This window comes from Pocillopora damicornis, chromosome 10 (assembly GCF_964200805.1).
Source record: "Pocillopora damicornis chromosome 10, jaPocDami1.2, whole genome shotgun sequence".
Classification (NCBI taxonomy): domain Eukaryota; kingdom Metazoa; phylum Cnidaria; class Anthozoa; order Scleractinia; family Pocilloporidae; genus Pocillopora; species Pocillopora damicornis.
Window position 1 is genome coordinate 3,739,137 of NC_142679.1, and position 27,959 is coordinate 3,767,095.

Consider the following 27,959-nt stretch of genomic DNA (forward strand, 5'->3'; position numbering starts at 1 on the left):
AAAATGTTTACTTATAAACAGATAAGTTATGATCGATGACCTGCCACGTGTGATAACATAAAGGAATTGTCCAACTGCCTTTTCTATTGATTGTACTCATCCAGCTGGACCCTAATAAATGGTCTGTCACGTGACAGATTTAGACATGTATGCCATCGTGACCAAGTTCACATGCTCTGCCTAGCGTCTCCTTCGTGGTTCCGGGATGAATTTCTCGCTGACGAATCATATTTACCCAGTAGATTGTTTCACATAGGCCATGAAAATCGAACGGTGGTATTGATGATGTCGCGTGAGGCAGATTTTTTGAGGTACAGCACGTTAACTCTTGCTATAGTACTACTAATACTTACTCAAATTTGGGTATTGGGGTGAGTTTCATGTATAACTGACTATCTCTAGCCATTATAGAGCTACTTGGCGCACATGTTTGCCACCAGAACAGAAATTCTACATAACAGTTCTTATAATCCTTGTGCGAGAAGCGTAATTATCACTTAATCATACTACTCTAAACATTGCTCGTTGCACTCATATACGTGCTGGGTATATATATATATACATATATATGTCGGAGACTCCCGATATTTCATTTTCGAATCTTAAACATGGAAAATCTTGACTTAAACTCGATATCTGGCACATCCGGTATCAAACTGTGGGGGTTTTGCGTTTTGGATTAAAACATGATTTTCTGAAAATCACTCAGGGATGTTAAGGGTGGCAGTCACTTCTATGCTAACAACTGTGCTGTAATGCTGGTGCCGTTCGAAAATCACGACGAAAGCGTTTTGATCACCGGAGGCAGATTTATGCCTAGATCGGAGTTTGCCCGCCGCCTGATTGGTTACTCATAAGCTTGATCGTGTCGATTGTTCAACATTCGCGCTTTCTTTCTTTTAGTCTTTATTATACATTCAGACATACTTGGCTACTCTCTTTGGAATAAGAAGGTTGAATAAAAAGGTTGCAAGTCGTGATTTATTGTAACATTACACCCGTTTGAACATGTTGCATCATTCATCGTGTCTTTGGCACTACATCACTGCCCATGTGGATACTTAGAAGTCTTAGCACTGTTCATTTTTTTGTGCACTTTCTCTGTATAATTCGCGCTTAGATTATATTGGAAATTTTTCTAATGAGATGCTGTATTTGTCCAAGTGCACATACGATTAAAAACATCTTCGTACGTAATTTCCTATGGCAGGGTTGTCTTTCAAGTTGGGGTCAGAGGATTTCGAAAGGAAACCTTAGAATTGTGTAAGACAAAGGTTACTCATTGTTGAATTGTTTTTCTGTGACCACAGTAGGGCTAACTTCCGAAGAAAACCTAAATGCGAAATACATTCCGTTCATACTTGTTGTATAAATATATCCTGTTCAACTATTCAGACTGTCACGCGATTATGATTAGTACTGGATGATGGACCTTTAACTGGATTCGAGGACTGTAAGTTCAAGTTATGACATAAGTATGATCATTATGATCATTAGCCAAGAAAAACGTGAATCCTTGACTCTAAGAATCCATGTCGACGCAGGAATTGTTGTTATCACTATTGTTAAGCCCTACCCTTATTGCAAAATGATTAAACATAACACTGAAGTTATTATGATGATAGGTTTGTTACACTACGATTAATATGCGGAAAAGTCTTAGGGCAAAGTTTGCTATTGCTGCTTTACGTATGTACAGCGCGGAAATCTTTTTATTTGTCCCAGAAAATAAGGAAATCAAAATATCTCATAAACCATTCGAGCAAGTTTGACTGATGTACACAAGCTACTTTTCAGTTACATATATGATATCTGTAATTTGAAATGGCTGGTGTATGCGATAGAAATCAAGGCTGTATTTGAAGAGTTTCTTGGTTACAAAGACTTCCAGAGACCATACTATTTTTACTGTGATTCCTTATCACCCCATAAGTCTTCAAGAATATGCAGTGACGAGTTTGAGTACGCATGCATATCTAATTGGCAAGAAGGTTTTTTCGCCACGGTATTTGAACAACTTTGATCTGTGTCTCAGATATGTAAATCATTCCACTTCATGCCTGTTTTAATGCATTTTGTTTATTTCAATTTTTTTCTGCTAATTGTAAAGCAAAAGTTAGTATATGAATTCACCTTTTTTGCCCGCATCAGCTACAGTGGATGAATCGTCTACAGCACTTAGCCAGCACCGTTCGAAATTGGCGCTAGTGCAACATTTCACTCCTTATTCGCTTTTGGCGCAAAGTTCACGTCCCTATTCTTATGTCGATTTTCATCAATTCTATCCAATCAAATTACTGTGGGTAGGTCCCTTTCGTGGACATGCCCAGGCGTGCCCCAAAATACGTAGGTATCGTGCCATGATAAATATGGCCTAAATCTCTCCGAAATTCTCAGATTATTTCCTAATTTGTGTTAAAACCATTTATCACTGGATGTTTTTTAAATTGTTGGACCTAAATTTCTTTGTTACGTTATTACTCGCGTGGTTCTTATCTAAAATTTGGCTCATTTTAAACGTGTTTTAGCTGTTATTTTATCACTGAGCAAGCTTTAAAAGCCAGTAAACCGCAAAGTGGAAAGCTTTTAGCTCTTAGACTGCTGGTATTTCGTTTGGACACAGACCGTTTTGTAATCGTCGAATTTAATTTTCAAGAGTTGATACATTAAATTAACGAGTCAGTTATGAAAGTGAATAGACGCTGAGTGAACCTAGACGTCTTTCAGCTTGATAGCTTTTTGGCCGAGACACTGTACATAGAGACAACTCGTTGATAGAATAAATACTCATTATCATTACCTCGTGCTAAGGCCTGTCACATAAATATACCGCTACTGTAGGTTATCATGTTCGGTCTCATTCGGAGCCTCTGTCATGTTCATGATGCACGTGCCTTTCAGAACACAAGAAAGTCAACTCTGTAACTTAAAGCCACTCAAATTTTGCTTTGAGGTTCTCAACATGATCCAAGTCGTTGAAAGAGCTGCAGTTTGAATTTAGAAGTTTACAGAGCGCCTCTGCTGCCTTTGAACTATCTTTGTTTTGTTTATGAAGACTGACAGACCGTGAGATACTGCGGAGCATTACGCTTTCCAGTATATTATAATTATCTTCGGAGTTGTTCGCAAGTGCTCATGGATACAGGTACTTTAATTTTGTATTTTTTGGTTGAACGGGGCGTTTCAGATGGATGCCTAGAAAGTCCTTTTGAAGTGAGGCAAGACTCTTGACTTACATCTATCTTTTGTGGTATTATTTCAGTCAACGAATATATATTTAAATTATAAAAGCTTAGCCTGATCGGGATAGTTCATAAAGGGTTAAGAAATTGTTCGTTAGAATATAAGAGCAAAATGCTGACATATCGAAGTTTCCTTTACAAAACTTTAAAACCTTTCCTAAGCCGCCGCACTCAGATACATTTCCTGAAAGAAGCGACAACCGGAAATACGTCTGTATAAGAAGGCTACATTCTCAAGAAATTCAATTCGATCCGTTGATCAATTTTTTCAGCGTTAATCTTCTACAGCGAAAAAGAGAAAAGTTTGCAGGCAGCCAGCCAGCCAGCCAGCCAACGTGGATGGCAAGATTGCGTTGAAAAAGTAAAGCTTCTTTTCACGCCCGCGTGCTTTTTGCTCTCGTGAGTACAACCTGCTTCCGAAATCTCGCACGCACCAACATTCTTACAAGCAAAAAAAAAAGGACTCTAATGCACTCATTACACGCGCATGAATTGTTCAAAACTCAATTCTAGTGGGGCATTTATCTCTCGTTTGTTTCATGCCTAGACTACCTAGAACTGAATCGTATCACTGCTAGAGTCATATAGATTATACTCGAAAATTTTGAGCATTACACTTTTGAGCGTCACCTTTGGAAAAAAAACGCATTTGAAAAACATTATGCCAAAAATTTTCATTATGTGCAATTAAATAGCTCTTTTCCCCATTCCTACCACCGTTTGCAGAGAATAAAAGGCTCACCGAAGTTCATATCACAACATTTAACTGGTCAAATACCTTAAATACATGCAAGAAAAGCAGGCTAACTATTGATAGTCCTTAGACTACAGGACTTATCATCTCTTGTCAAACTGTAACTTCAAGGGAGCTGCTTAAGAATTTTACTCATTATGCCGGCATTATGCTCGATGCTCTGACTAAAATAATCTCAGTATGATTTATCTGACCCTAATCACTACCGAGATTCCACACGTTTGAAAATTTCGAAGGGTACGATTTACGCCATAACGGTCTTCGTTATTTTCCGAGATTGTGCAACAAACATCGGATTGTAAAAAAATTAAACGTATAATTTTCATAGCGTCCCAACTCCTTGGCGGCGCAGTTATTCCACTCCGTGTAAGAGGCATGTGCAGCCATACGTGAAAAAATTAATGGTAAAAAAAGGAAATTCTACGTGGTCACATCTGCGCCGCGGTGATATTTAAGCATGCGGAGATCTTGAAGTCAACCTAAGTGACAGACAAAAATTTTGCTAGTTGGTTCCCAGAGGCGACCCGTTTGGGCTAAAAAGGAATAATAAGAACGGCTTTTTATTGAGAAAAAAAAAAAGAAAAGACAAAAAAAGGAGTCTTTTGCAATCAAGCCCCGTGAGACCTTTTCAATTTAGGCTGTAAAATTACCTTGCACATCATCCTGGCTTACGGACAATGATCGAGCTCTACAGCCGGTCAGGGTAAAAAAATAAAGTTTTTGAAAGGAAGACTCCTTCGCGCGTTCTGCTTTCGCCAAAGTTAGATCTGGAAGGAATAATTTCAATTAAGTGTGAGTTGGTGAATTTTTAGATCGCGTCTCACTTTCCCAGATGCTGCATTAGTTCCCAGTTTCAGGTTTGTAAGTCAAGCGGCGCATATACAGTAACTGCGCATGTCCTAAGCCTGCGTGTGTTCTGGAAATGGTTGAAGTGAGAAATTATAGTGGTAAGGTAAGATAAACAGAAAAAATCTGTACGTTGTTCTTACAATGGAAACTAACGCCTGTAGATTCTGGCCCTAGCATGTACTAGGTTCATCGTTTTCAGCGGGTCTGTTGTTTATGTAGCTCGAGCTAGCAGACCTAGTAGCCATCTTTCCCGATGAATCGTGAACACGTTTTTATGTGCCTATTATGATTTTAACGGCTGCAAACGACGTTGAACTTCTATTTTCTTCAAATTTGATCACGCGTAGATCAAAACGTTTTGTTCTTAACTTAATGTAGCAATCGAGACCCTCTCTCGTCTTTTACTTTGATTCCTCAATGATCAACTCGTCTGTTAGCATAATTTACTGGTAAACGCATGATAAATTAAGTAATTTGAACTGTAAAACTTGTGGAAAGTATAGATTCTAAGGTTTGTAGGTCAAAGTAGTCCGCCACTGAGATACAAGTCATTGTCCGTAGAGATTTACATGTAGACATTAAAGTGAAAGTGTGGTAAAACTGACCCAGTCAGGAAAGGAAGTCAACCAATGAGACGCATTATCATACATCCGGCAGTGTGCATAGGCAGTGTGAAGCAAATTTTATATACTGATTGGCTATCCAAGCAGTCAAGATGGGTCTGCTTTGCTTGCTCAGAATCAGCTGCCTTGATTCTGCACAAGAAGTAGATGGCTTTGAGGGTACTTAAAAGTTCATAATTTTTCTACTATGATGATGATTGACTGGCAAAAATGGGAAGAACAAAGTAAGCAAAGAAAACTTTAAATGACTCTCATGGGTTTATAGTGCTACAAACACGCTTTAATTTCTTTTTTCTGGCTGTCGAGACAAACCAGTTATTCTTAATCTTACTATGCTGACTTTGTCTCAGTCAATAAAAATGCAAAAATAGAATGTGGCCAAGATCCAATCTTGACCTCATGCTTGGTCAATAGTGCATATTTATCATATCATTGTCAGTACCTGTGGGCAACTTGAGGTGAACCTTGTTCTCTGATTGGCTACCCAATCAGGCAGGGTGGCTGATTTTTGAATAGTGCTGGCAATGGAGTAACAAAAAGCAGCAAAAGACAGCTAAAGTAAAGAAAACATGAGAAACTTGTTGGTTTTTTGTGCTACAAAAATGGTTGGCTTTCTTTCTCATCCCATGAAATAGAGTAATTCTTTACACATATTAAAGCGAATTAGTTTGGCTATTTAATATATCCTTTATTGATCAAGCTTGTTTAGTGACAATTACAGGGACCTTGACTATGTCTTGGTCGACAAAATCACAATAAAAGAACTTGGCAAATATCCAGTGATTTTAACCTCACACTTGGTCAATAACACATACCAGTATGTGATCTTACTTGAGGATTAGCTGCTGGGAGTCAGTTCAGGAAGGGGGGTTGCTGTCTGTTTTACTTCTGTCCCTGTTTTTGTCTGTTTGTTTGTTTAATGCGGCTGCTGAAAATTGAAAGCTTCTGAAATAGAACTTCATCTCGTGTTTATTTTTGATATCTCAGTTGCACCACTCAAAGATAGATTAGGTATTCAATTGTAGCCATGAAAATCTACAATGGGCCTAGATACAGAAATCTAGAAAAATCTCAAAATAATATTTAGAAATCTCCTTTTTTTATTTCCTAAAATGTAGAATTTTTTCCTACAAATTCCAGATGTCTCAATTTTTAAAATAATCACACAATTTTCATTAAATGCCAGATTCCCCCCAGTGAAATTGCATGGAAGCACCTTTAAACTGATTCTAAATAATTCATTTACTAGACGAAGTAAGTGTTAGCTTTTTCTCCTTACAGAATTCTCCTTAAAACAAACAGTAATAACACTAAACAGTTAGCATGGAGGCCCTTCAACGATGCTAAAAAGGCTTGTAGTAGTAATTATGTGGAAGAAGCCTGTTTGGAAACAGTGTAAGAACATCGAAGAAGCTTTTATGAAACACATACATTTGTTTTTGTATTATCTTTTGAACATTATTGTCTAAAAATGTGTTTGAAAACTCCTCAGATTCTCTAAAAATCCAGTTTGACCCTGAAAATCATAAGGAAAATCCTAATTTTTTATATAGCTTTAATCCACAACTTTTGTTGAAGTACTACAGGGAGTACTAAGTTGATAGGGAGTTTTGAAGATTTTGGAAGGTTTGAAAATACTTTTTCAAATAGCAGTTTAAGTAAAATTATTTAGATTTTTTCCATATGTGAAGGTGTTATACTGTGGCCTATAAAGGCAAACAGTTTTAATTTACAAACAAAGTATCACGAAAGTAATTTCCTTTTTTCTTTGTTTGTCGCTCAGGATTTTAAGTAGTTGAAAAATAAACTTTGGTCTGTATGTTTTGATAATGACTTTGATCAAGAAATTGGTCATAAGTTTAACATTACTTCTATTATTTTTTATTTCAAAGATTTTATTTTTGATCCTTTTGTATCTCCATATCAGTTTGAATCTGTCACTCTATGGAAAGATGTCTCTTTAAACCCTTTCACGCCCGAAGAATGCATTAGCAATTATCCTTACTGTCTGCAACATAGTTCTTTAAAGGTAGTGTTAGTTCTTGGAATTTTATTGGTGGATCAGATAATATTCTCTTGTTGACATTTTTTTTTATTTCCCTAACCTAGCAGCTTGATATTTTACTGTTGTGAGAAATTACTTCTTAGTCACTCCTGGGAGTGAAAGGATTTCAAAGGATGTCTGATTTGATAGTTGTTTGTTCCTGATGGAAGGAAGAATTGTTTGGATAAAACTGTATCAGTGAGTCATGCCTGACTTTGTATCACTTCACTTTCAAGTCACACAGTTCACAGTTCTCTATGTCACACAAATCACCATTCTTTGTGTCACACAATTCTGGTGTCTGTGTAACACAATTCCATCAAGTGTTCATGCCTGCACAATTTTTTTTAATCATTTTGAAAAGAGACTGTTCAGTCACAAGAGAAAAGACATTTATTCCATTCTGCAATGAACCATGACCATACTGATAGATTTACTGTCTTGTAAGCTGTAATAATTACCTGCGTGACACAAGAATTAGCTTTCTTGTGCTGATAAATACATGTGTCCTATGATGATATTCAGTGGACAAAGTCCTTCAAAAAGTTTGAAAGCTTTTCTTGAAACAGTGATTAGCAACTCTAACTCCAATTTTTGTTAAGGTTGTGCATTTTTTACTGTCAAGTTAAACCAGAATACTGTAGTTCTAAATTTGATGACAGAAATCTAATGGTTACATCATGAAACATCTTAAGTCTTACTGGTAATTGACCATTTGGTAGTAGATGGATTTAACCTAATAAAGTTCTTGGAAGTCGTAAGGAAACTTATTTGTAAGAAAATTTAAATGATTCATGTCTAATACTTGTACATTTGAAGTTTTTCAAAAACCATTGCTTATTTTTTTGGGTTTGAACAGATGTGTCAACTCGTAATATATTGTGTACAATAATGGTGATGTAAACCAACATTAAGTGCTAAACAAATTACTCTGAAGTTAAGGATTTACATTCATATGTTCTAGGGTTTTTTAGCTTTTCCAACTGAGTCTACATGTGCTATGTTTAAAATACACCAAAATTAATTCTTTAACAGTTAACACAAGTTCTTGTAATGTTAGTATCTTGAACTTTCAAAGTTCTTCAGCACCCTGTGTAGTAAGTTTAAGAAGGAACTAAGCTTGGATAGAAAGCAGTGTGTGACAGCCTTAATCTGATATGTTCAGATTTCAGTTGTCATTGCTAATGTTAGGAATTTCTATTGCCATTAAGCTATACTTTTCAACAAATATACATGTTTAGTGACCTACTCTACGTGTACCTGGTTGGATCTCGTGCCATATCTTAAAAAAGAGGAAAATACTATGAGCCATATAAGACTCAAGAGTACATTTTATGTGCTGTGCATGCTATTAGTCCCACACATAGTGTTACACATTTTAATATTTTAAATTTCAACTTTTAAATGTAATTTCCTCACATATCTGAATATAGAAGTCACATACATGTAAAATGAAGACATTTTAACCCTTTCACTGCCAAGAGTGTATTTGTCCTTACAATGTCAATACATCTTCCAACAGAGGGAAGATGGGACATAGGAAAAATTACATATATCATCTTGGGGACTTTGTTTCACTCCCTACTCAATTATTAGACTTATTTAAGTATGAGAGAAAACAAGGCTAACATTCTAGAGAACTGATGCCTAGATCTTGGGGATGAAATAGTTAATGAAGGGCTACCACTCATAAACTTCATGTTTTTTCAGGAAAAAAAAGCACATGGAAGCTATTCCTGGCAATGTAAACATCATCAATCTGCCTCGTTATTACAGCTGCAGTTTGAGCAGTTTCAGAAAACTGTTAAGCACAATATTATAAACTTAGAGGTCAATTTTGCACATTGCCTGTATTTAAGAGTAAAAGAAAAATATGAATGATGATATTGTGTTAAGTGACTTTTTTGTTACTCACCATTGTTGTTGATAAATCCAAAAGCCAGGAAGGTTGTAAAGGTATGGTTTCCATTTCTAATTGGTGACATATTTGTTGGCTTTCAAAGATGACTTGTGCCAACACTCTGCTGTTTATAAATTCATGAATTGAGAATAATAGCTCAGTAACAAATTTGGTCCTGTTCTCTATTAGTTGAAAGTCTGCAGCTCCTGTGATTGCATTACATGAATCGTGCAAAGAATTGTGTCAAGCACTCTGTATGATTGCTAATAATCATAAATTATAATGTACCTTGTTTGCAAGGTAGGTGTGTCAGCCACCTGTAAAATAAAATGCAATTCAGCTTTGAATTAAGAAGACATGTTATCTGCTGCAGCTACAAAGGATTACTTAATCATTATTAAGTAGAGGAAGTTATCTTCTCATAACAAAATTTACAAAGAAATTTGTAGCAGTTGGAGAGGAGAATTAGCAATCAGATCTTGGGAGTTAAAGGGGGTTAAAGGTTCATTTGATAAAAGAAAAGGAAAACCAAATCATGAGATGATTTACTTCATTATAGTCAATATACTTCTTAACTTGAACTCTTGTAATATATTATGTAGATATTATCAAAAAGTGTTATCTATACTCACACACAATATATGTACATTTAGTTTCAATTTTGACAACCCAGCTACATTCTTTAAATATTTTTTTGGTATCTAACTTGCATAGTTTTGTAATATCTTATAATGGGGGCCCCACATCATCAGTCATATTATTTTAAGGTGCTTTTCACTTGAAGTGAAGACTAATTTTCTTGTATCCCTTCCCAATTGATGTGAAATATGTATCTTGTTGACAATCTGCATAGTACACATGTATCCTGATGCATGAGGCTGATTGGGGAAAATGTGATTCCTATTTATTTTGAGGGCTTGTACTTGTACAAAAGTTTGGCCAAGGAGGGGAAAGATTCATATTTTAGTCAGAGGTAGACTTAAATTTATAATCTGGCACTTATTAAGGAAGTCTAATTTTTAAAAGACTCTTCATACCTCCAGGTCCAATATCAGAAATTGAGAGAATGTGTCCATCAGATCATCCCTAAAATGAAGTAAGCAGGGCAGAGGTAAGTTCATTCCTCTGTTTGTTTACAGTTAACTGTTTACATTGAACTTGGTTACAGTAGACTGTCATGTCCTAAATGTGATATTCCATGCATGCATGTATGAAAATAAATCAACATAAATATTATTTTCATAATATATAGTGTGAGAACAAAGACATGTTCATGTCATGTGTTAGATGTAAGAGATGAATAATTCTTGAAAGCTTGGTAAACATTTCTTATTTGAAGGTCAAACTGGGATGCACTAGCCTGCACATATGTACCTGTCGTTTGCAGCTATAAGTTTATAAATTCATATATAGTGTGTATACAACCATGGCTCTCATGATTATTAATACTAGATCTGGAAACAATTCAAAAGGTACAGTTTAAAATGCAAGTGTAATTGATTTCTTACAAGGAGAACATAAAGGGAATTATAAGTTGATATAGTTTTGCTTCGGAATGTGTAAATTGAACGCAGAGTAGTTCAACTTACCTATTTGTGTTCATAAACCTGTCCTGCTCCTGAAACAAACAGTTGCACTATTCATCAATGCACAGCAACGAGGGGAATAGAAGAGAGAGTTTGCTTAAAATATGTGAGATTCAGGGGAAAATTGATTTTACCTTTAACTGCAGCTTATCGCTGTCATTAGCATGGGTTTTCTCGATTCACACTGATTGTTACTGCAATTAGTGCCTACAGCTGTATGACATACCCTTCTTTAAATTGCTGATTACCACTTAAGGTTGAAGGAGTTATTCAGCCATATTCTCTTTGAACCTGTATATTATCAATATCCGAATCGCAGAAGGAACTTGTAGTTCTACAGTTAGGTCTTATACTCATTTTTGTCCGATTGAACAGTTTTTCCAAAAAGCCACGTTATCACGATGTGAGAAAAGGTAGAAGCGAGCAAAAGTAATGGGGAATAAAGCGAATGCCTTTTGAACTCAAACAAAATCCTCCGATATTTTGGACCTTGTACAAAAAAAAAATTACACCCCCCGCTGCATAAATTGCATGCACCTAGTATGCAATAAGTTCACTGTGTTTAAACGTTCATGAGGGTGGCTTTTGTTGGCACCATACAGCGAGTTTCTATGAACTTGATCAAGTATAGTAAGAAAGAATTGTTGTTGAGTTAACTAGCTTTGGAGATTCATGAACGTGCACTCATTATTAAAAATGTTAAAATAATACCTTTCTTGGAATGCAAAACAAAATTTTAATTGAAATGGCTGTAAAGCATCAATATTGGGTCATGGTAGAAGATACTTAGAATTAAGTTTTGCATTAAACTAATAATCATCGTGCTCTATGACAGGAGAATGGCTAGAGAGCTTTACCTTAAAATACACACACGGTACTTACATTTGCGTTGCTGTTGGAATTGGCCATTGTTCTTGCTCCTCTGAAAAGTCTACTTGGTAGTGCTAGGTTGGTTTTATGCAAATTCAATTATGTTCGCGTTTGGAGCGTTTCTGTGATACTTTGACTTTCCAAGTTTTACTTTGGAGCGATTGTGTCTAACAAGTCCTCCAACAACAGGATACATTCTGCTGATTTTAACGATTGCAGCATGATTCCAAATTCGTGGTTTTGATTTGATATCAGCCATTGGGCCCAGAGGGAGGCGACGTGTTAAACCCTTACCTAGTTGGCTTCAGTCGAAACTGATGGAGTGCCGTTGACTACTTTTAAGTAATTAAAGTTACTTCGCGTGGGCACTGTTCCAGGAATCTTTACGTGAGATACACGCAACACAAGAAAATCTTTTCAGCATCTATTTCTATGTCGGTTCAGGGGAGCTGAAAAAGCTCATACTCTTGTTACAGTTCGAGAAATGTGCCATCAGGGAGGACGCTGTCTTCTTTGTCACGTTGGCGGTAAATTACTCAAAGTATTGCTAGACTCAGGAAAATTACCGCCAAAATAAATGTGCAAAATGGGAAATAAACCTACCTTAGCTGAGTTGGAGAAAAAATATGTTGAGATAAGGTTGCTTTCAGTTTGTAAAACCCTTGATCGCACGTGGTTGTGTCATCTACATCTGCCTTAAGTCCTGGATTCAACTCACAAATGATTGGCCCAGTCGCTTTTAACAATAGGTTCCACTTCTCTCTCAGTCAGAAAGATGAATGCTATCAGAGCAGCAATGTTTCGGATTGTGAAGCAAGTCTTGGGGTGGCAGTCGATTTGATTGAAGTTTTTGAAAACCACCTCTGGATTAGATAAAGAGAACGCCAGAAATGAGTGGAACCTATTGCATCTACAGTATCCCTTACCTTAGCTGTTGTGGTCGTGCCGAAGCAAGTGATTTCATGTAATGCTATGACTTTTAAATACAACACTCCCAGGATTCTCGTAGATTTTTCCTTTGTTGGGGGTTACTCATTGCCATTTTGTCAGGCGTTAGAGGGACGTACATTTGTATACTTCACGAAGCGCCGGAATGCAAGGCGAGCGTTCGTAGTTTTTACGAGAAATTTCGCCTTTGTTAATTCCTTCACTTCTTTATCATAAAAATAATTATCCAACTGATGCTAAACTCTTCTTTGTTTGTTAGTGTTGAAAATGTGGTATCTTCAAAACCATATCACTGATTTGATTTTGTCAGTCATTCTCATTACCAGGTTGTCTGGTAGGGTATTGAAACCAATCACTACCAGGATTGAAAGGATTAACTTGCACAGTGTAAATTTTGACATAGATATGTATTGTTCTCGGTGAAACTCTATCCGCCACAGACCGTTAAAAATCCGTTACCTCTCTAATTAGGGCTCTGTTTAGTCAAGTCGGTTGTCATATTGATTGAGTTTTGCTGAATTAATTTTATTGGTCTTTGTTGGAAAGAGGTACATCTTTGAAGACTACCTGAAATCGAATTTTACGTACAGAGTGGAATTAAAGTCGAGAGTAACACTTCGAATCGTGATCAGTCCACCTCTGAACAGTTCAGTTTTATGAACTTCATGAATTTTAAGAAAGTTTGTGAAATATTTAGATCAGAAAATAAAAAAACCTAATCATCGATAAACTTACCTTACATATCCCTTTTGTTTCCTGAACATGACAAATTCAATTAAGTGAAAAACCTTGTTAAGTCTGCGAAATCGATTCTATGGGAAATCATTTCATTAATCGACGGCTGATCGTATTGTAAGCAGTTATTTAAAGGATACCAGTCCATGAATTTTTTATGGTGAAACTTCCTTAAAAATGAACAAAATTCTTGGTCTTCTCTCAAAACGATGTATGACGTCTCTAATAGGGTTTGTCTTTTGGGTGATCTTTCTTTGCAAATCTTCATAAAACGCTCGTGTGCCTTCCATATCCCCGACCATCCTTAATGTTCAAGTCCTTTAGTGGTGTCAGTGAGAAGAGGCGCTCGTTGTGTCAAGATTTGGGTCTGCACTTGTGTTTTCCTTGTCCATGCTACCCTGTGGTGGCTTGATTGTGCGCCCATCCTGGAGCGCGGTATGATATGAAATAAGATTATAAAGAGTGTTCTACAATGGTACGCCATGAGCATTGTTGGCTTTGGTAAAATGAGGACAAGCAGTTTGGAAGTGGTTTGATGTACATTGAGAACTTTAATTGAAAGTACATTTGAACCAGTGATATTTTTAATAGACGTACCTCTGTCTCCTCTCTCAGTCGACTAAATGCGCTTTGTTGACATGATCTATTGCAGTATAAAGCGCTCTTCGCTCTCCGTATGCTACGGTAGGTGTCTCCTCAGAGTTCAGTGAGGGAACATTATATTACGAAAGTTGCGTGAATCTTTTCAATAGGGAATTTTTTGTGTGTGTGCTTTAATGCAAACTAGGGAAATAGCCCACGAGAAATATTAAGTATGTCCATAGTGTTTTCTCAAACATGTTTACTATGACAATCAGGATATGAGTTAGGAATGTTTTTATCTGGCATTTAAATTTGGTAGAGATATAATTCTCGATGAAATTTCCGTTTTCATCAGGAAAATTAACTCTACGTGGAGGTCTCTAACGTTGTAATTACGACAGGCTGAGTTTTCTATTGATTCCGAAGAATTTTGACTTAATCTTTTGCTGTCGATGACCTCATTTGAAACTGAAAGCACTTATGATGGCATAATTTCAATAAATTTGAAAACGGAAGTTTGGTCTGTCAGTGAAGCGTGATTTTAATTTGGTGAAACCGAACTTAAAATATGACTGACAACGGGTGAGGGGATTAGGCATTTTGACATGGCATTTAAAAACAGACAATAAACGGTAGACCATCGACAGCAGACGGTATACGACGGGTCGTGGGACAGGACATGATCACGGAATTCAAAATTGTCACGTAATCGCGTGATTGTGAAATGAATCCTTCTCTCACGGGGCGGGGGTGACCGCTTAATACAGGTTTTACGGAGAAGGAAGACTAAATGATTGAAATAAAAGCATCTTCGGTATATTGACCCGCCTGATTTACCAAAACTTGTTTAGTACACTTCTTCTTAAATGGACTATAAGGAAGACAAAAAATTGTCAGCGATCGCAGCCGGGGAAAGTAAAGATATTAAAGGATCCTAGTCAAACAGCCCTCCGTTTTTGTTTAAATACGAGGAACTGCGGAGTAGATCGTTCATATTGCACTCAACCCCTGGTAGGAGTCGGGCTGGCCCGTCATCACTTTTTAGTAAGCGTAAATTAAGAAGGGATTCGCTAAAGGAGAAGCCTTACTTGTCCTTAGAACAATCCAATGCGCTCAACGTTTAATAATAGCGTACAAAGTTTCAAAATACGTAGGAAGAGAGAATATATGATATGCGTCAAAGATGAGGAGAAATATGTGTCTGGAGTTGTATGCTCCGGAAGAGAAGGGAACCTTAAAAACGAAGAAAGTAGCGCACAGAAGTAAATATTGCCTTTTGTAACGCAATATCGTCTGGCTTTACCTAACCTCAAGAATATACCGATGGGGAAATGGCATCTTAATCAGTGGGCTTGAGCATCCCTCAGGGTCAACCAAAATGTACGAAAATACATTTGGTGCACATTTGATACATCTCCCCAGCCTGTCAAATTACCAGTGTACGAACACTGTTTACAATTTTGGGTGACCGCTTAATACAGGTTCAAGAAACGTATCGCAACGCCCCGTAAAAGAAAGATTTATGCTACATTCACACGATTGCGTGACGATATTGAATTTCGTGATCATGTCCCGTCACATAATCCATCGTCTACCGTCTGTACTTTAGTTCATGCCTTTTGACATAGCTCTATGCTATCTTGATTCAGTAACTTTTGCTGTCATGAACCATTTCACAATAGACGTTTTAAATCTAAAGGGACCAATAAAACGGGGTTCATGGAGTATGAGTGACAGACTTGAATCAACTCTATTGTAACAATATATGACTTTCTTTTACAATTGGACTGAAACACATTGTCAAGGCAACGGAAACACAACGCTGGTTTGGTGATGCAACAGTGTATTGGTTCAATTTTAATAACACACAACCATGAACAAGCATTACTTTATTGGAATATTAGAGGGCTGTTAAATATAAAAAAATAATCAGCAGAGATATGCAAATGTTGATATCTTCGGTCAGTTGATCCACATCGTTGTTCTCCTGAAAATATGAAATAAAAACAATTTGATAGGTAGATATATTATTGGTCGGTAAGCGGGCTTTTTAGGTTACATTCGAATTAATTTTTTGTTGAGTTATTCACCTGCGCTGCACGGCAATCTTCTTCTTCGTAAAGATCAATCGTACAAGGATCGTCATCTTCAATCCTGAAACGAAAAATTTTTAAAGTGACCTCCAGTTACATTTTATCGACACGCAGATTAATTTTCACAATTTTCTTTTTTTAAGATAAATTTGTTTCTACAGTTCCACTCGTACTCTAATGATTCTTGGAAGCCAATTAGTATTTGGAAGGCAGGGGTTCGAATCCTGTCGTAGCTTACGAGGATCATATCTTCTTTATTTATCATCTGCAGGTCAAAGTATTATTTATTTTATGTAACTCTAAGGATAATTCCATTTAAGCATGATCAGACTGAGTCACTGAAAACTTTTAAAGAAGTATAAACTGGCTGAGAGGGGGGACAACGGCCGTAATTCGGTTATTTCAAGAGAATGTTATCTTATTTGATGCGTACTATTTTGGAAGACATACCCTATAGGAATGTCATCTGTACATTGTTGAATCTTCCTTCCGGATGTAGTCCATCCTGGGGGAGGGTAATTGTCGTCCTAACAAAGAAAAAAACAGTTATGTGCATGTTGGAAATTTTAATCGCTTGTTGCATCCAACAGATTTGAAAAAAATAAAAACCTTTAGCAAAGCATAAACTTCTTTTTCAACTCTTACTTGATTGGAATTTTCCAAGCAACTTGAAGTGTTGTTATTACTGTTTAGCAAGCGCACTCCTTGTTGATCTTCGATGGAATCTGCGTCAGGCTGAGGTATTCTGAGAGGTGTAATACATAAACATTTTTTTTGATAATGAGATTCCTTTCTATACAGTCGTTTATTACCAGTGGGATAAACCAAAGCAAATAGAAGTTTTATCAGATTCCTCCACAGGAAAGAAGAACCCTCAAAATTGGCCTCGCTCTCATTGTGAGGCTTGGTAGCTCAGTTGGGAGTAGCACAGTGCCCAACTAGTCGACAGTTTAACCGTTTAACTCCCAGAAGTGACTGAGATCTAACTTCTCTTCTTAGTATCCATACATTATCCAGCAATTAAGGAATGAGAATACTCATGGTAGATGATGTTTTCGTGATAAAAACCAAATTCTTGTAACCAATTTATTAGGAAAATTAATGTGTGGCAGCCGAGAAGAGAATTAACAGTCAGTTCTTGGGACTTAAAGGATAAGGAAACGACAACGACGACGACGACGACGACGACGCCGTGGACAACGTCGGTTCATAAAATGAACATATTATGGCTAGAAATTTAGCGATACCTCTAGGATCATTTAGTTTGATTCACGCTGTCAAAAATATCTCGAAACTGATTATGGAACTTGGCGTTAAATTAGAAATTGTTATTTCACATTCACGTTCTCCAATTTGCTCATTTCACGTTGTTGTTTTGCAGAGGACGCAAAGAAATTTACAAAAATTCGTTACGCTCGTGTACAGCCATTGTTCTGTTCATTTAACCTTTTGTTTAGTGACGTTCCCGTTTCCGTTGCCGTCGTAGTTTTCTTAAACTCCCTACTATGTGGGCAGGGGTTCGAATCCCTTAGTATATACCTAATATAATAAAATACCTTAGTATTTTAGGCTTTTTTCCTACAATTGCTAAAATTGCAGCTCGCCTGCGAAGACCATGGCTTTATTTTATTTCAATCCGCACGGCAAATGAAATGTATTTCATTGCAACTTATACCGGACGTTATAATGTTACGTCTGTGGTGCCCAAAAAAGCATATTTAGGGAAAAGAATACGTTTACGTTACTAAAGTTCTTAGATATACTCACTCTTTGCCTGCTTCTTCTTCGTCAGAAGAGCTTGTATCTTCACCCTACAAATGTTCAAAAACTGAAACTAATGAAGCGTTCAATTTTTAAATCTCATCAGAATCTTTTAAAAAATGTTTCTCTTCAAGACTAGTTACACCAGCACAATGCTTGCAGATGTACATTTTTCTTTAAAATTGGTTATCTCTAGCAGCCACACCAACATTTGAGACAAAAATAAATGTATTTACAATAGAACTACGTTCCTTTTTAAGAGGTTTTGTTACGTATTAATCTAAAATGCTTTTTATTATCATTTTTTTTTTGCAAGCGAGGTGATGATGTAAGTGTAACCCTGCAGAATGAGTTGTTTGCTTTGGATGAATAATTTAAATACCACAACATCATGTCAAGGAGAGTTGATAGTTTTACCTTCTCGTTTTTCGCTGTCATCTGAAATAACAAAAAAATATTCTTGTTAGAACAAAAAACGGTAGATCCCATTGTGCAATATTATAAGACACGGTTAAACATATCTGTAATCAGCGCAAACAAGACTTTTCAAAGGATTCAGATAGATTAAATGTAGGCAGTAGACATTAGAGAAGTTCAGTGACCTTTACATACAATAATTGATGACAGCGGTCTTCAGATATTGCAGCAGTTATGCGGTTAACCTGCTAAAAGAAGGAGAAAACTAAGAGAAAACCATTTTAGTAATTAGTTGGAGACTGTCGCAACCGCCAGCAGTAAATATGGAAGGATAAAAAACATCGTCAGAGTGGAAATTAGTTGGGCGCCATTCAAATTGATAAATATATGCGTTTTGCAAACAAGCGTTCTAAAACGTTGTCTAGACATTAGTCCTTTTAGCTAATTGTGCGACCGGAAATGGCAGATGGACTCAAACAACCTTTTTTTTTTTCTTGTTTATTGTATCCTCTTTAACCCTTTATAAAGTCTTGTCTTGTTTTGGCTTGCAATATAATCACTGTTAATTAGATTCGATAAGGTATCGATAAGCTGTTATTATGACCTTCCTCTCCGGAAATGTGGTCTCCTTATTTTAATGCGTTTTGATACTGCTTAGTGGTTTATTTGTGGTATTTTGTCACCAGAACGATGATGTTTGGATCGATAATGTTGTCGTTGAATCGATTGCCACGAGTGCGTAATCTTGTTAATTTATTTGGAAGTGTTTGATGTTATTTTGAGGTTATCCGTAACGAACTAGCGCGACACGCATGACGTGTTTGAATTGCGTGAATAAATGTTAGAAAGGTAAGGAGTGGATCAGCCTGCAGTGCAGGCGTCTTATTAGTGCGAGCTAACGTTTCAAGCTCGCCATCGCTTATCCGACCGGCCATATTTGATTTGGAGTTAGAATGGACGGTGGGGGTAGACCTTTCCCACCCTTACCCTCTCCTTATTTTTGACCGACGACCGCCCCCTCGGTACAAATTTCATTTCTCTCCCCAGCCTTCCGCTGCCATTAAAATCAAAGTTGGCCGCCATAATTTTCGTGAAGAAAATACTGAGCACTCGGTCGCTTAAATTACGCCTGTTCTGTAGGCTGGGAGGGAACCTGCTTATCTTTAGCGTTAGCTTAAGCTACGTGCTGTTACAACACGGTCTAGCGGCTAATAGGTTTGGTGACGAAGGGCACATTTCAATCACTGTGTTAACATGTGTACAATATAAACGTGTAGGCGAATGAAGTAAACAATGAGGGAATCTTTGAATCATCGAATAACATAAATGTAAGAGAGTTATAGCGTAAAAACATACTCGTTAAAAAAGAAAAAACCTCGTCGCACCTGTATTCACAGTAAACGGAGAGGTTAACATAGATTGAAACGGTGCTAAAAAACTTTCCTCCGCTTACATATTGAAATAATCCCATCCTCTGTCTCCCTCTTCAACAAAATATAAATAGAATAATCCTGATAATTTGGATGGTTTAGGTTCGCAGAAGAGTTACTGGAGTTGAAAACATAAAATGACATCAGTACCTTGGAGTTAACACGGTAAAACTTTTCTGTGTTCTGTCCTAATCTGGTAAAAGGTGCGTTCGCTTAGGCATCGATGTGTTGGAGATGTAGAATTGCGCATGGACTTCAGTGCGCATGGTGGTACATATGTACCTGCTAGCGCTCGTAGGGTGGGCTCATGCAGTATGGGTACATTTTACCTATCTGTAGAAATAGGAAGATGAGGAAGCCAAATGCGAAATGGTCTCAGAATGGGGCCCAGGCGCTGAAATTACAGCTGTTGAAGGCTACACTCCATTCGAGCAAATTTCTCAGCGTCGGCAGGTTGTTCATGATTTAAAGGTTTTTCGTGATTCTCTTGCTTTAGGCAGTAGTGAGAGCTTTTCCCCGAGCTGTGCGAATGTGAGCAGCTTCTCACCACTCAGTAATTTTCGAAGTCGTTCCAGCGGATGGATGTTAGATGTTGTGATTCGGGGCACTGTGTCGTCCCGTTCCTGAGGGGAGGCCTAGATCAAGAGTCCAGAAAGCGGACAGTGTCAGTAACGTTGAGTTAAGAACGTCGTCGTTGTGTCTCTTCTTGACAGTTATATTGATGTCATGTCATCATTCATGAACTTACTGCGCTTAGACCTGTTGTCTTCTGTATTGTAAGGCGATTTTTGCTGATGGATCATTTGGAGTTGAATACTCTGTTTGAAATCGACACGTTTTAAGAAGTGTCTCTGCTTAATAAGAACAGAATTAGCCTCATTTACTAGTTGGGCAAGTAATCTTAACCCGGAGAGAGGATGGCATTGGCCTTTTCTTTGATATGTGAAATTATCGTCGTTCGCCTCTTAAACTTAAGATTTCACGTTAACCTTGGTGACCTCTTCGTCTGAGGACGTCCAGTTACCCAGACAGATCCTAGTAGCTATAATAAAGAAATGTTGTACCTCTGTTGAAGCTTTTGACGTTTTTAAGGAAAAGTAAACACATGTTTTGTTCTGAAGAACGGACAACTTAGACGAAGAAGGTAACGAATTGCAAAGAAAGACGAAGAAGGTAACGAATTGCAAAGAAAGACGAAGAAGGTAACGAATTGCAAAGAAAGACAAAGAAGGTAACGAATTGCAAAGAAAGACGAAGAAGTTTTTGTTGTGCTGAACAGTAGCAATTTTTGATCAAGCAGAACGGACGTTATGCCTTTTCGTATAAGCTTGGGACACGATGAATGGTGCAATAATCATGTTAAGGTAATCTACGTGAATTAATTCACTAACCTGTGGCTAAAGGAACTTAGTGGTTACTTAGTTGGCGTACCAGTTCACTCCAGACTGTACAGCACCAAGTCGTTTGAAGGGCTTTCTTTTTCCTATATATCCTTCCAATCTCATGAGATAAAACCTTCTCGTAAATCTCTCTGTCCGTGTTGTAGCAAGCATCCATAAGGAAAACTTCCCCTCCAGAATTTGTGTAAATGAAACATACACCGTTTACTGTTCTGTTTCGCGGTGATTCGCCAAGATCCGGTTTTCGTGGAAATAATGGCGTGATTACGATTCTAATTTTTTTCCGAGAAATCTTTTGATTTGTGGGACGCTTTTCAGAGAAAACTAAAAATAATGCAATGGATTCTCAGTTTTCAGTTTTGTTGCTCGGTGGTCCTAATTTGTCTGTTCATCGAGCAGCTAGAAGGCTGATGTGTTTCTTGATTACACCTAAGTCTAAAACGTGTGGAGATTAATACTGAAGAAGAAAATCCTTAAGAAGAAATTCCTATCCAGAGAAAGGCAAGTAAAACTACACTGTTTTAGCACAATCATGTTTGACTTCGACAGAGTCGATAAAATCCCAACATTTTCCTGACTGATAATCTGTAACTGTTTTACCAGAAAGCTGTTGGGGAACTATCCTTTTTAGCGTTCCCTAAATAAGAAGGCATGATGATGCACAGGTTTGTACACGTATAGCTCAGAAAACTAAGACAGGTTTCAAAAGTGCTCCTGTTCCTTATTTCTTTTACTTTGAATTGGCAGAAACGAAAGCGGAAACTAAGCTTATGAAAATTAACGCGACTTTAATTAACGCAAAGTATGCTATGTCGTGTCAATTTCACATTGCGTAATTTGGTATAAGTTGCTAGATCTATCGTGCAATTAGATGTATTCGGTATTATCCAGTTTTCATTTCAACAGGTAAACTTTCTTAATCGCGTATCACCGTAAAGTGTTAAGCACATTTAGTGTTTGATTCGCCAATTAATTTTGGTGAAGTTATCTTAAATCAGCGAGGTCCTATTTTATGCTCTCAAAGAAACCTCGGTGAAAACATTATCAACCCTGTGGGTGACCTACGTAATGGGTGTGTCAGAGGTTATCGTGTTGGTTACCTCTTAGCCATGCTGAAACTAACAATACGATACCATTTCTCATAGAGCCCTGGAGCCCAGCTTGAGGAGAAACTAGATAAAATGAAATATGTATAAACTTGGAATACTGACGGTACAAAAAGCGAATTCAAGTACATTTATTAAAACGATATATCACGTACAACAGATTGATTCAGTTTTTTAAAACAAAAACAGATAGAATTCTTTCCAAGACGAGCCATCTGAAGGACTGTGAGTCTACTGCATCTATCAAATGAGAAGACCAATATTAGCTTTGGAGACAGTCAAAAAAGATTCAGATTGCCCTTAAGAATCCTTCGTTGAATTTGAAGGATGTACTCTTCACATAGACATTGGATGATTCAAGGCTCTTCTGTAACAGTCATGACATCCATGGCTACTAAAACTTATTAAATTTAGGATGCTTAGTTGCCATAGTGCATCTTTCTTAAACTTGCATAGTGAAATGTGAAATGGAAAATCTTATTTTTTGATTTTTCGAAAGTATTTTATGGAAATTAGCTGATACGTCTATTATTAGTCTGGGATAGAGGTTTCACCTTTCTCTACCCACCCACCCCCTCCCCCTTTCCCCACAAATATCCACACACGCACACGCACACGCATTCATACAAAGGGTTCTACTGCTAATTTCCATCGCTCTTGCCAGCCAGCTTAAATCTAAGTTGAGTAACTTCTGTCAAAAGCGAAAGAGCTCTCTTTAAAAAGTTGCATAGTTCATGTCAGTATCAGTTGTGTGCAGTAATTAATAACCATGCTCGTGGTCGTACCTGCTGGTGCTCTATATGAATCCTATTGGCTAAGTTCTCCAACCGCACTATATTGAGGATACTAAAAGATGGAGAAGTATACATTGTGTCATTCGAATATATTTCTTTGTTGTATTTTGGTAGGGCTGTGACAAACTGGAGAGGTACATTTGTGCTATTAATAAAATTACTCGATAACTAATGTTCCTTAGTGTCTGACTCGTCCCAATTTGAACGGAGGGATAGGAAAAAAGTTGAGAGAGGATTCAACTTATTGACTCATTTGTTTTGGCCATGCAACCTTTTCAGCGTGGGCTCTTTTTTTTTACTCTCTCTATTTGTGGCTCCTACCTGATAAATTTGTACACAGTTATGTAACTTACATTGAATCTTGAGGTGTTAACGCATTCTGTGTAGAAAAAAAGTTACAGTTACAGGTTTCCTGAACCAAAGACTGGATATTAGTGATGCAGAAACATGCCTTAAAATGTATTTGATTGCATTTCCAAAACTTTCCTTTTCCAATTAACAGAACTTGAATGGAGGGGACTCTTAATAACATTTAGTCAAAAACAGATTGCAGTGGTGTTACGTAACACACCATGATACTGCATCATCAGAGTCTTAAATTATAAAAGAGCATCAGAAAAAGTAAGTTTGGCTGACAAATAATTGAGCCTAAGCTTGATTATGATTTAAACCATGTTGTGATGTTTAGCTACTACTTTGACTCAGTGAGCGTTTTTTTATTATTATTTTTTTTTTTACCAGTGTTCAGGCATATCTCAGCTAAAAAAAAGTGCACCAACTTTGTAGAATAGTATGACGTGCTGTGTAGTAAAGCAAGTAAAAATGCAAACTTTAAGTAAGGCTGAATGCTACTTAATGGTTACCCACCGTTGGGAAATTTCTTTCAGCAAGACACTGGCACCTGAAAGACAGCATACAAAACCATGTCAATTTTTCTTTGTCTTAGAAGACTTCAGGTCATGATTTTTTCATGGGTATTATAATTATTATTATTATTATTAGCAGTAGTAGTGGTGATAATGGTAGTAGTAGTAGTACTTAAATAATCAATCTGCCTTTTGTTTCAAATAGATAGGTTAACAATCTTCTACCGATTTTCTAGATAAAAGCCACATTGTAGGCTTTACTTGTACGATTTTAGAAGAATCACCTACCTCAGGTGCAGTCTGCAAGCTCTCCTAGGGTTCTTCGTAGGAACGTTCCCCTGTGGAGAAAATAATGCCCTGAATTTAAATAAAAATTGTAATGGTCCTAGCAAAGCTCAGGTAACGAAGAGAGAATCGCCAGTATCAATCAAATTTCTCGTCCCTGCTTTGTTTGTCTTTTAGTAGGCTTTTTTTCCTCAAAGGAGAATAAACAATAGAAAATTTTTACTCGTTGATGTTAATATAAAATTTATTACTTACCAACTAAGAACACTAACATTACCTCAACTGACACCATTTATGAACGAATTTAATTTAGATTTACGTTGTTTACGAAATTGCCTTGTGATAGTGCAAACTTCACCTAGTGGAGTAATTTTCTTACCTGAACACTTTCAACTGTAGGATAATCGCTACGGGCACGATCTAAGTCCGAAACTATTGCTTCGTCCCTATAAGTGAATGATTTTACATCAGAACAATCGTTTTAGTCAACCTAAACATGTCTTAGACAAACACGCCTCATCTGATTCCTCTACCTCACATGTTCTTGGTATTTTAAACAATGAAGTAAATGAAGCAAAACAAACAAAGAAAAATAGAATAAACCAGCCAACAAATGGTTTCCTAATCACTAATTTTACCTCTTCCTATTGCAGTATGTACGGGAAAAATTAAATTGTAATTATTTGTGAACTGCAGTTGACAATCAAAAGCCATTGTAGGCTCAATCAATCAGAATTTTTAGAAAGTTTATGATCATGAACTTCCGAATGGCATGGTGATGGATTGATACACAATCATTCAGTTTTAAAGGACGTAGAAGTATTAATGCTGTGGCCTGATGTAAATTTTCGATGGAACCACCTCCCTCAATGATGGTCTCATTATTGACATAGTGTTGCTCTAATATTTCGAAGCTAAACCAAACCCTATCTGTCAGGCGAAATTCTTTCTTCCTATTAACTTTCTAAACAATTTGGTGACATAAGGAAAACATTTCTTATTGGTCACTCCTGGCATTGAAAGAGTTAATCTAAAATAATATTTTCTCTACATTATTTCTTCTGGTAAGTTTAAATCCGTCGTAAAACATTGCTATTATTACTCTGATTAATACCAATTTTGAATTGGGTTGACAGAAGTAACACTGCCTCTTTATTTTAAGGGAATCGAATTAAGATGAAAGGAATTAAAGTAACACTTATACGACTCGTCAAATTTGTAGTCTCCTTTGTAGCAATGCTTAGGATGTCACGTGACTACCCCACCCCAAGATATTTTTTTGTGAGGGAAGAATTACATAATATCCTTAAGAAACACTTGCAAATATTAGAAATGATGTTGTACTGTGACTCTCACCTTAAAATGACCATGTGGGCCAGATCTGTGTCGAAGACCTAAAATCCAATCAAAATAATCATCAATGATCCTTGAATATTCTGGTGAACTGGAAAAGATCAAATTCAAACCATATTCCCTTCTTACCATCTTTGATGTCAAAAGCTAAACTAACCTAGAATTGTATCATTATTTAATACCTAAAAATAATATTTTCCTCGTGAGCTTATTCGTTTCCAGCTAGATTGCTCCAAATAAGACTAGAATTCTTCTCATAAGTTAGACCTATTTTTTTAAGTGTCTTAAAAGTGAATGCAAATAAACAGCAGGTGGGATAAAATTAGAAAGAATTCTCAATTTTCTTACCCACTTAAGGGTTAAGATAATTAAAGTTTTCTTGGTTATTTGTTGAAATGAAACTCGTGTGTACGGCTTTCTAATGTTTCTTAAATCTTTTATTATTTTTTCTGTCTTCTTTTGAACAGTTACATTGATGGGTGTATCTGATACTTCTTTTCTTTGCATTCATTACAGCATCATCCATCATGCTGCGAACTGGCCACTGGCTTTAATGCCAGGCATGGAAACATATCCAGTGGCTGAGAAGAAGATTTATGTAAGTGAAAAATTATTAAGGATTTTTTTCAGTCTGTAATCTACACAAAGGGGAGGCTTATTTCATTGTTGAATAGGGATTGAGGGAAGGAAGGAGGGGTAGGGGAGGTCTTCAGCTCTTTGGTTACCCATGAAACCTGTAATTTCAAGTAGCTACTCCTGTTGTGTGTAGAAACCTTCAGAGTTGTGATATCTAAGTAACTCGGTCATGCAATTGTCACGGATGGGTCCTTCTTTGTCACAATGCTCTCTGCTCCAGATTGTTATGCTAATGAGTCAGAATAGAAGGAGTTAGTCGGTTAGTTAGTCTCTGCTAATTATTCCTGGAGAGCTCTTCAACTTACGATTCGTCCTATTCCTTGATCACCCATATCAGCCTGAAACACAGACAACAGGCTAGCTTTTAGGAAAAGTTGCCATGTGCGAAAACAAGTTTAGAAGAAACTTGTCTCTATTTAATCGATTTTTCCCCATTTTCAAAATATTTCAAGCCCTGCACAGAGCATCGAAGATCAATGTTTTCTGAGCTTACTCAGCGCCCTTTTCTGGTTCTATATATTATTTTACCGTAAAAAGATCGCTTTGAGCCACGACCAAAGCGACGATACCCACAAGCTGCTATCAAAAAGTATCTTCCCTCTTTCCCAGATTTGTAACATACGAACTTCGATGGCCAGTCGAATACAATAAGTAGCGAAAATTATAGACGATAGCAGTGAAGTTGCTTCCTTACAAGCAAGGGATTTTTCTAAACCCTAGCCCTTTGATAATCGATGTGTGAACGTTATTTGTAGCGCTTACCTTGACCTTATAGTTAAAGAAATGCTGCTTTCCCCTGGTGGCCTGAACAGTTGAGACCGTCCAACTTTGCTTTCGCATGCTTTGCAACTACACATGTTTTGAAAAACCGCGGACTCACCTGTCTGAGCCCGCGCTCCTCACCATGGTAACGCCAACCTTGCCGAGGGAACAAATTTGCCTTTGTCTGGAGTATTCTTTAGACGGCGTTTAACCTTCTGACAATTTCTGCTGTGGTTTATTTCCATTTCTAAGGTGATCGTGAGTCGTCTTTTCTGTCCTTTCCGTATTCGTGTGATTTGCTGAATCCCATTTAATAAGCGATCGACGAACAAACCTCCTAGTTAGTCTTGTAAATATATGAATCACACAATTTGAGTTAGTTAGACTTATATAAGGAGGAAACGGTTATGAAAATATTTATAAACCCTCTGTTTCTGTCGATCCGTTGTAACCCCGCACGTATTTCGGAGAGAAATGTATGCTAGTACGGCGAAGGAAATGAATAACCTGAAACATGATCACTTTCTGTATCGCTACAAGCCCTTATCTCGAATTATTTCCCGAAGCGTTTCGGTTAGTTACTGCGACATATTCCTCCCCTTGCTCTCAGCAGGATGCTTGGATAATTTTGGTGGCATTTCTGGATAAATACAGAACTAAATCGCCTCCGAAGCTCAAAACAGACCCATTTAGATCAGATACGATTTAACGATATGATTGCTATGGTAGTTTGGCTCGCTTCATTGGACATGTGTAGTTTTAGCTCTAAGATATTTGTTTCATAGGTTTACCATTATGTAAAATATAACTATTGACATTAAACAGATTGTATGTCTTAATCCTAATTTTCGTTTTAAAAGACCAAGGGCGTTTCGAAATAATTTGGTGGTGACTAAAAGATCGTCTTAAAGACAATTTTTCTG

At 37.1% G+C, this 27,959-nt stretch overlaps 2 protein-coding genes and 2 long non-coding RNA genes across 9 annotated transcripts; 2 read left to right on the top strand and 2 right to left on the bottom strand.

Annotated features, from left to right (window-relative positions):
• Nucleotides 1-137: 137 nt before the first annotated feature.
• On the top strand, nt 138-27,879 carry LOC149038510 (uncharacterized). Its single transcript, XR_016180428.1, has 4 exons — nt 138-311; nt 10,456-10,523; nt 26,155-26,236; nt 26,884-27,879. It is a non-coding gene; the product is annotated as an uncharacterized LOC149038510 (long non-coding RNA).
• On the bottom strand, nt 15,960-20,114 carry LOC113681748 (uncharacterized). 2 transcript variants are annotated; one of them, XM_089184800.1, is made up of 7 exons: nt 19,985-20,114; nt 18,405-18,649; nt 17,994-18,037; nt 16,872-16,971; nt 16,677-16,753; nt 16,224-16,287; nt 15,960-16,120 (listed from the first exon to the last, which is right to left on the bottom strand). In XM_089184800.1, exons 2-7 carry the CDS (start codon nt 18,474-18,476, stop codon nt 16,034-16,036), a joined length of 444 nt encoding a protein of 147 aa, XP_089040926.1. In that variant the 5' UTR covers nt 18,477-18,649; nt 19,985-20,114; the 3' UTR covers nt 15,960-16,033. The 2 variants fall into 2 exon arrangements, with proteins under 2 accessions (XP_089040926.1, XP_027054667.2); XM_027198866.2 differs by lacking the exon at nt 19,985-20,114 and having other exon boundaries at nt 18,405-18,652.
• LOC149038511 (uncharacterized) lies at nt 18,464-23,306 on the top strand. The gene is made up of 2 exons (XR_016180430.1): nt 18,464-20,978; nt 21,066-23,306. It is a non-coding gene; the product is annotated as an uncharacterized LOC149038511 (long non-coding RNA).
• On the bottom strand, nt 22,456-27,295 carry LOC149038512 (uncharacterized). 5 transcript variants are annotated; one of them, XM_089184805.1, is made up of 9 exons: nt 27,155-27,295; nt 26,580-26,612; nt 25,642-25,679; nt 24,665-24,731; nt 24,289-24,338; nt 24,002-24,035; nt 23,488-23,513; nt 23,126-23,186; nt 22,456-22,580 (listed from the first exon to the last, which is right to left on the bottom strand). In XM_089184805.1, the coding sequence occupies exons 2-9, from the start codon at nt 26,604-26,606 to the stop codon at nt 22,572-22,574; spliced, it is 312 nt and encodes a 103-aa protein (XP_089040931.1). In that variant the 5' UTR covers nt 26,607-26,612; nt 27,155-27,295; the 3' UTR covers nt 22,456-22,571. The 5 variants fall into 5 exon arrangements, with proteins under 5 accessions (XP_089040931.1, XP_089040928.1, XP_089040930.1 ...); XM_089184802.1 differs by lacking the exon at nt 27,155-27,295 and adding an exon at nt 27,037-27,143; XM_089184804.1 differs by lacking the exon at nt 22,456-22,580 and having other exon boundaries at nt 23,061-23,186.
• Nucleotides 27,880-27,959: the final 80 nt, after the last annotated feature.

Bases quoted from the DNA above. Each gene is read 5' to 3' on its own strand.
- LOC113681748 (XM_089184800.1), bottom strand. From the start codon at position 18,476: ATGGGATCTACCGTTTTTTGTTCTAACAAGAATATTTTTTTGTTATTT. The intron at 16,288-16,676 runs GTATGTCTTCCA...TTTTCGTTTCAG, and splicing joins ACAGATGACATTCCTATAGG to GATTGAAGATGACGATCCTT. The intron at 16,121-16,223 runs GTGAATAACTCA...TCATATTTTCAG, and splicing joins AAGATTGCCGTGCAGCGCAG to GAGAACAACGATGTGGATCA.
- LOC149038512 (XM_089184801.1), bottom strand. From the start codon at position 27,114: ATGCGAAAGCAAAGTTGGACGGTCTCAACTGTTCAGGCCACCAGGGGA. The intron at 24,339-24,664 runs GTAAGAAAATTA...TTTTCTCCACAG, and splicing joins CTACAGTTGAAAGTGTTCAG to GGGAACGTTCCTACGAAGAA. The intron at 23,187-23,487 runs GTAAGTTACATA...TCCATCTTTTAG, and splicing joins TTAACACCTCAAGATTCAAT to TATCCTCAATATAGTGCGGT.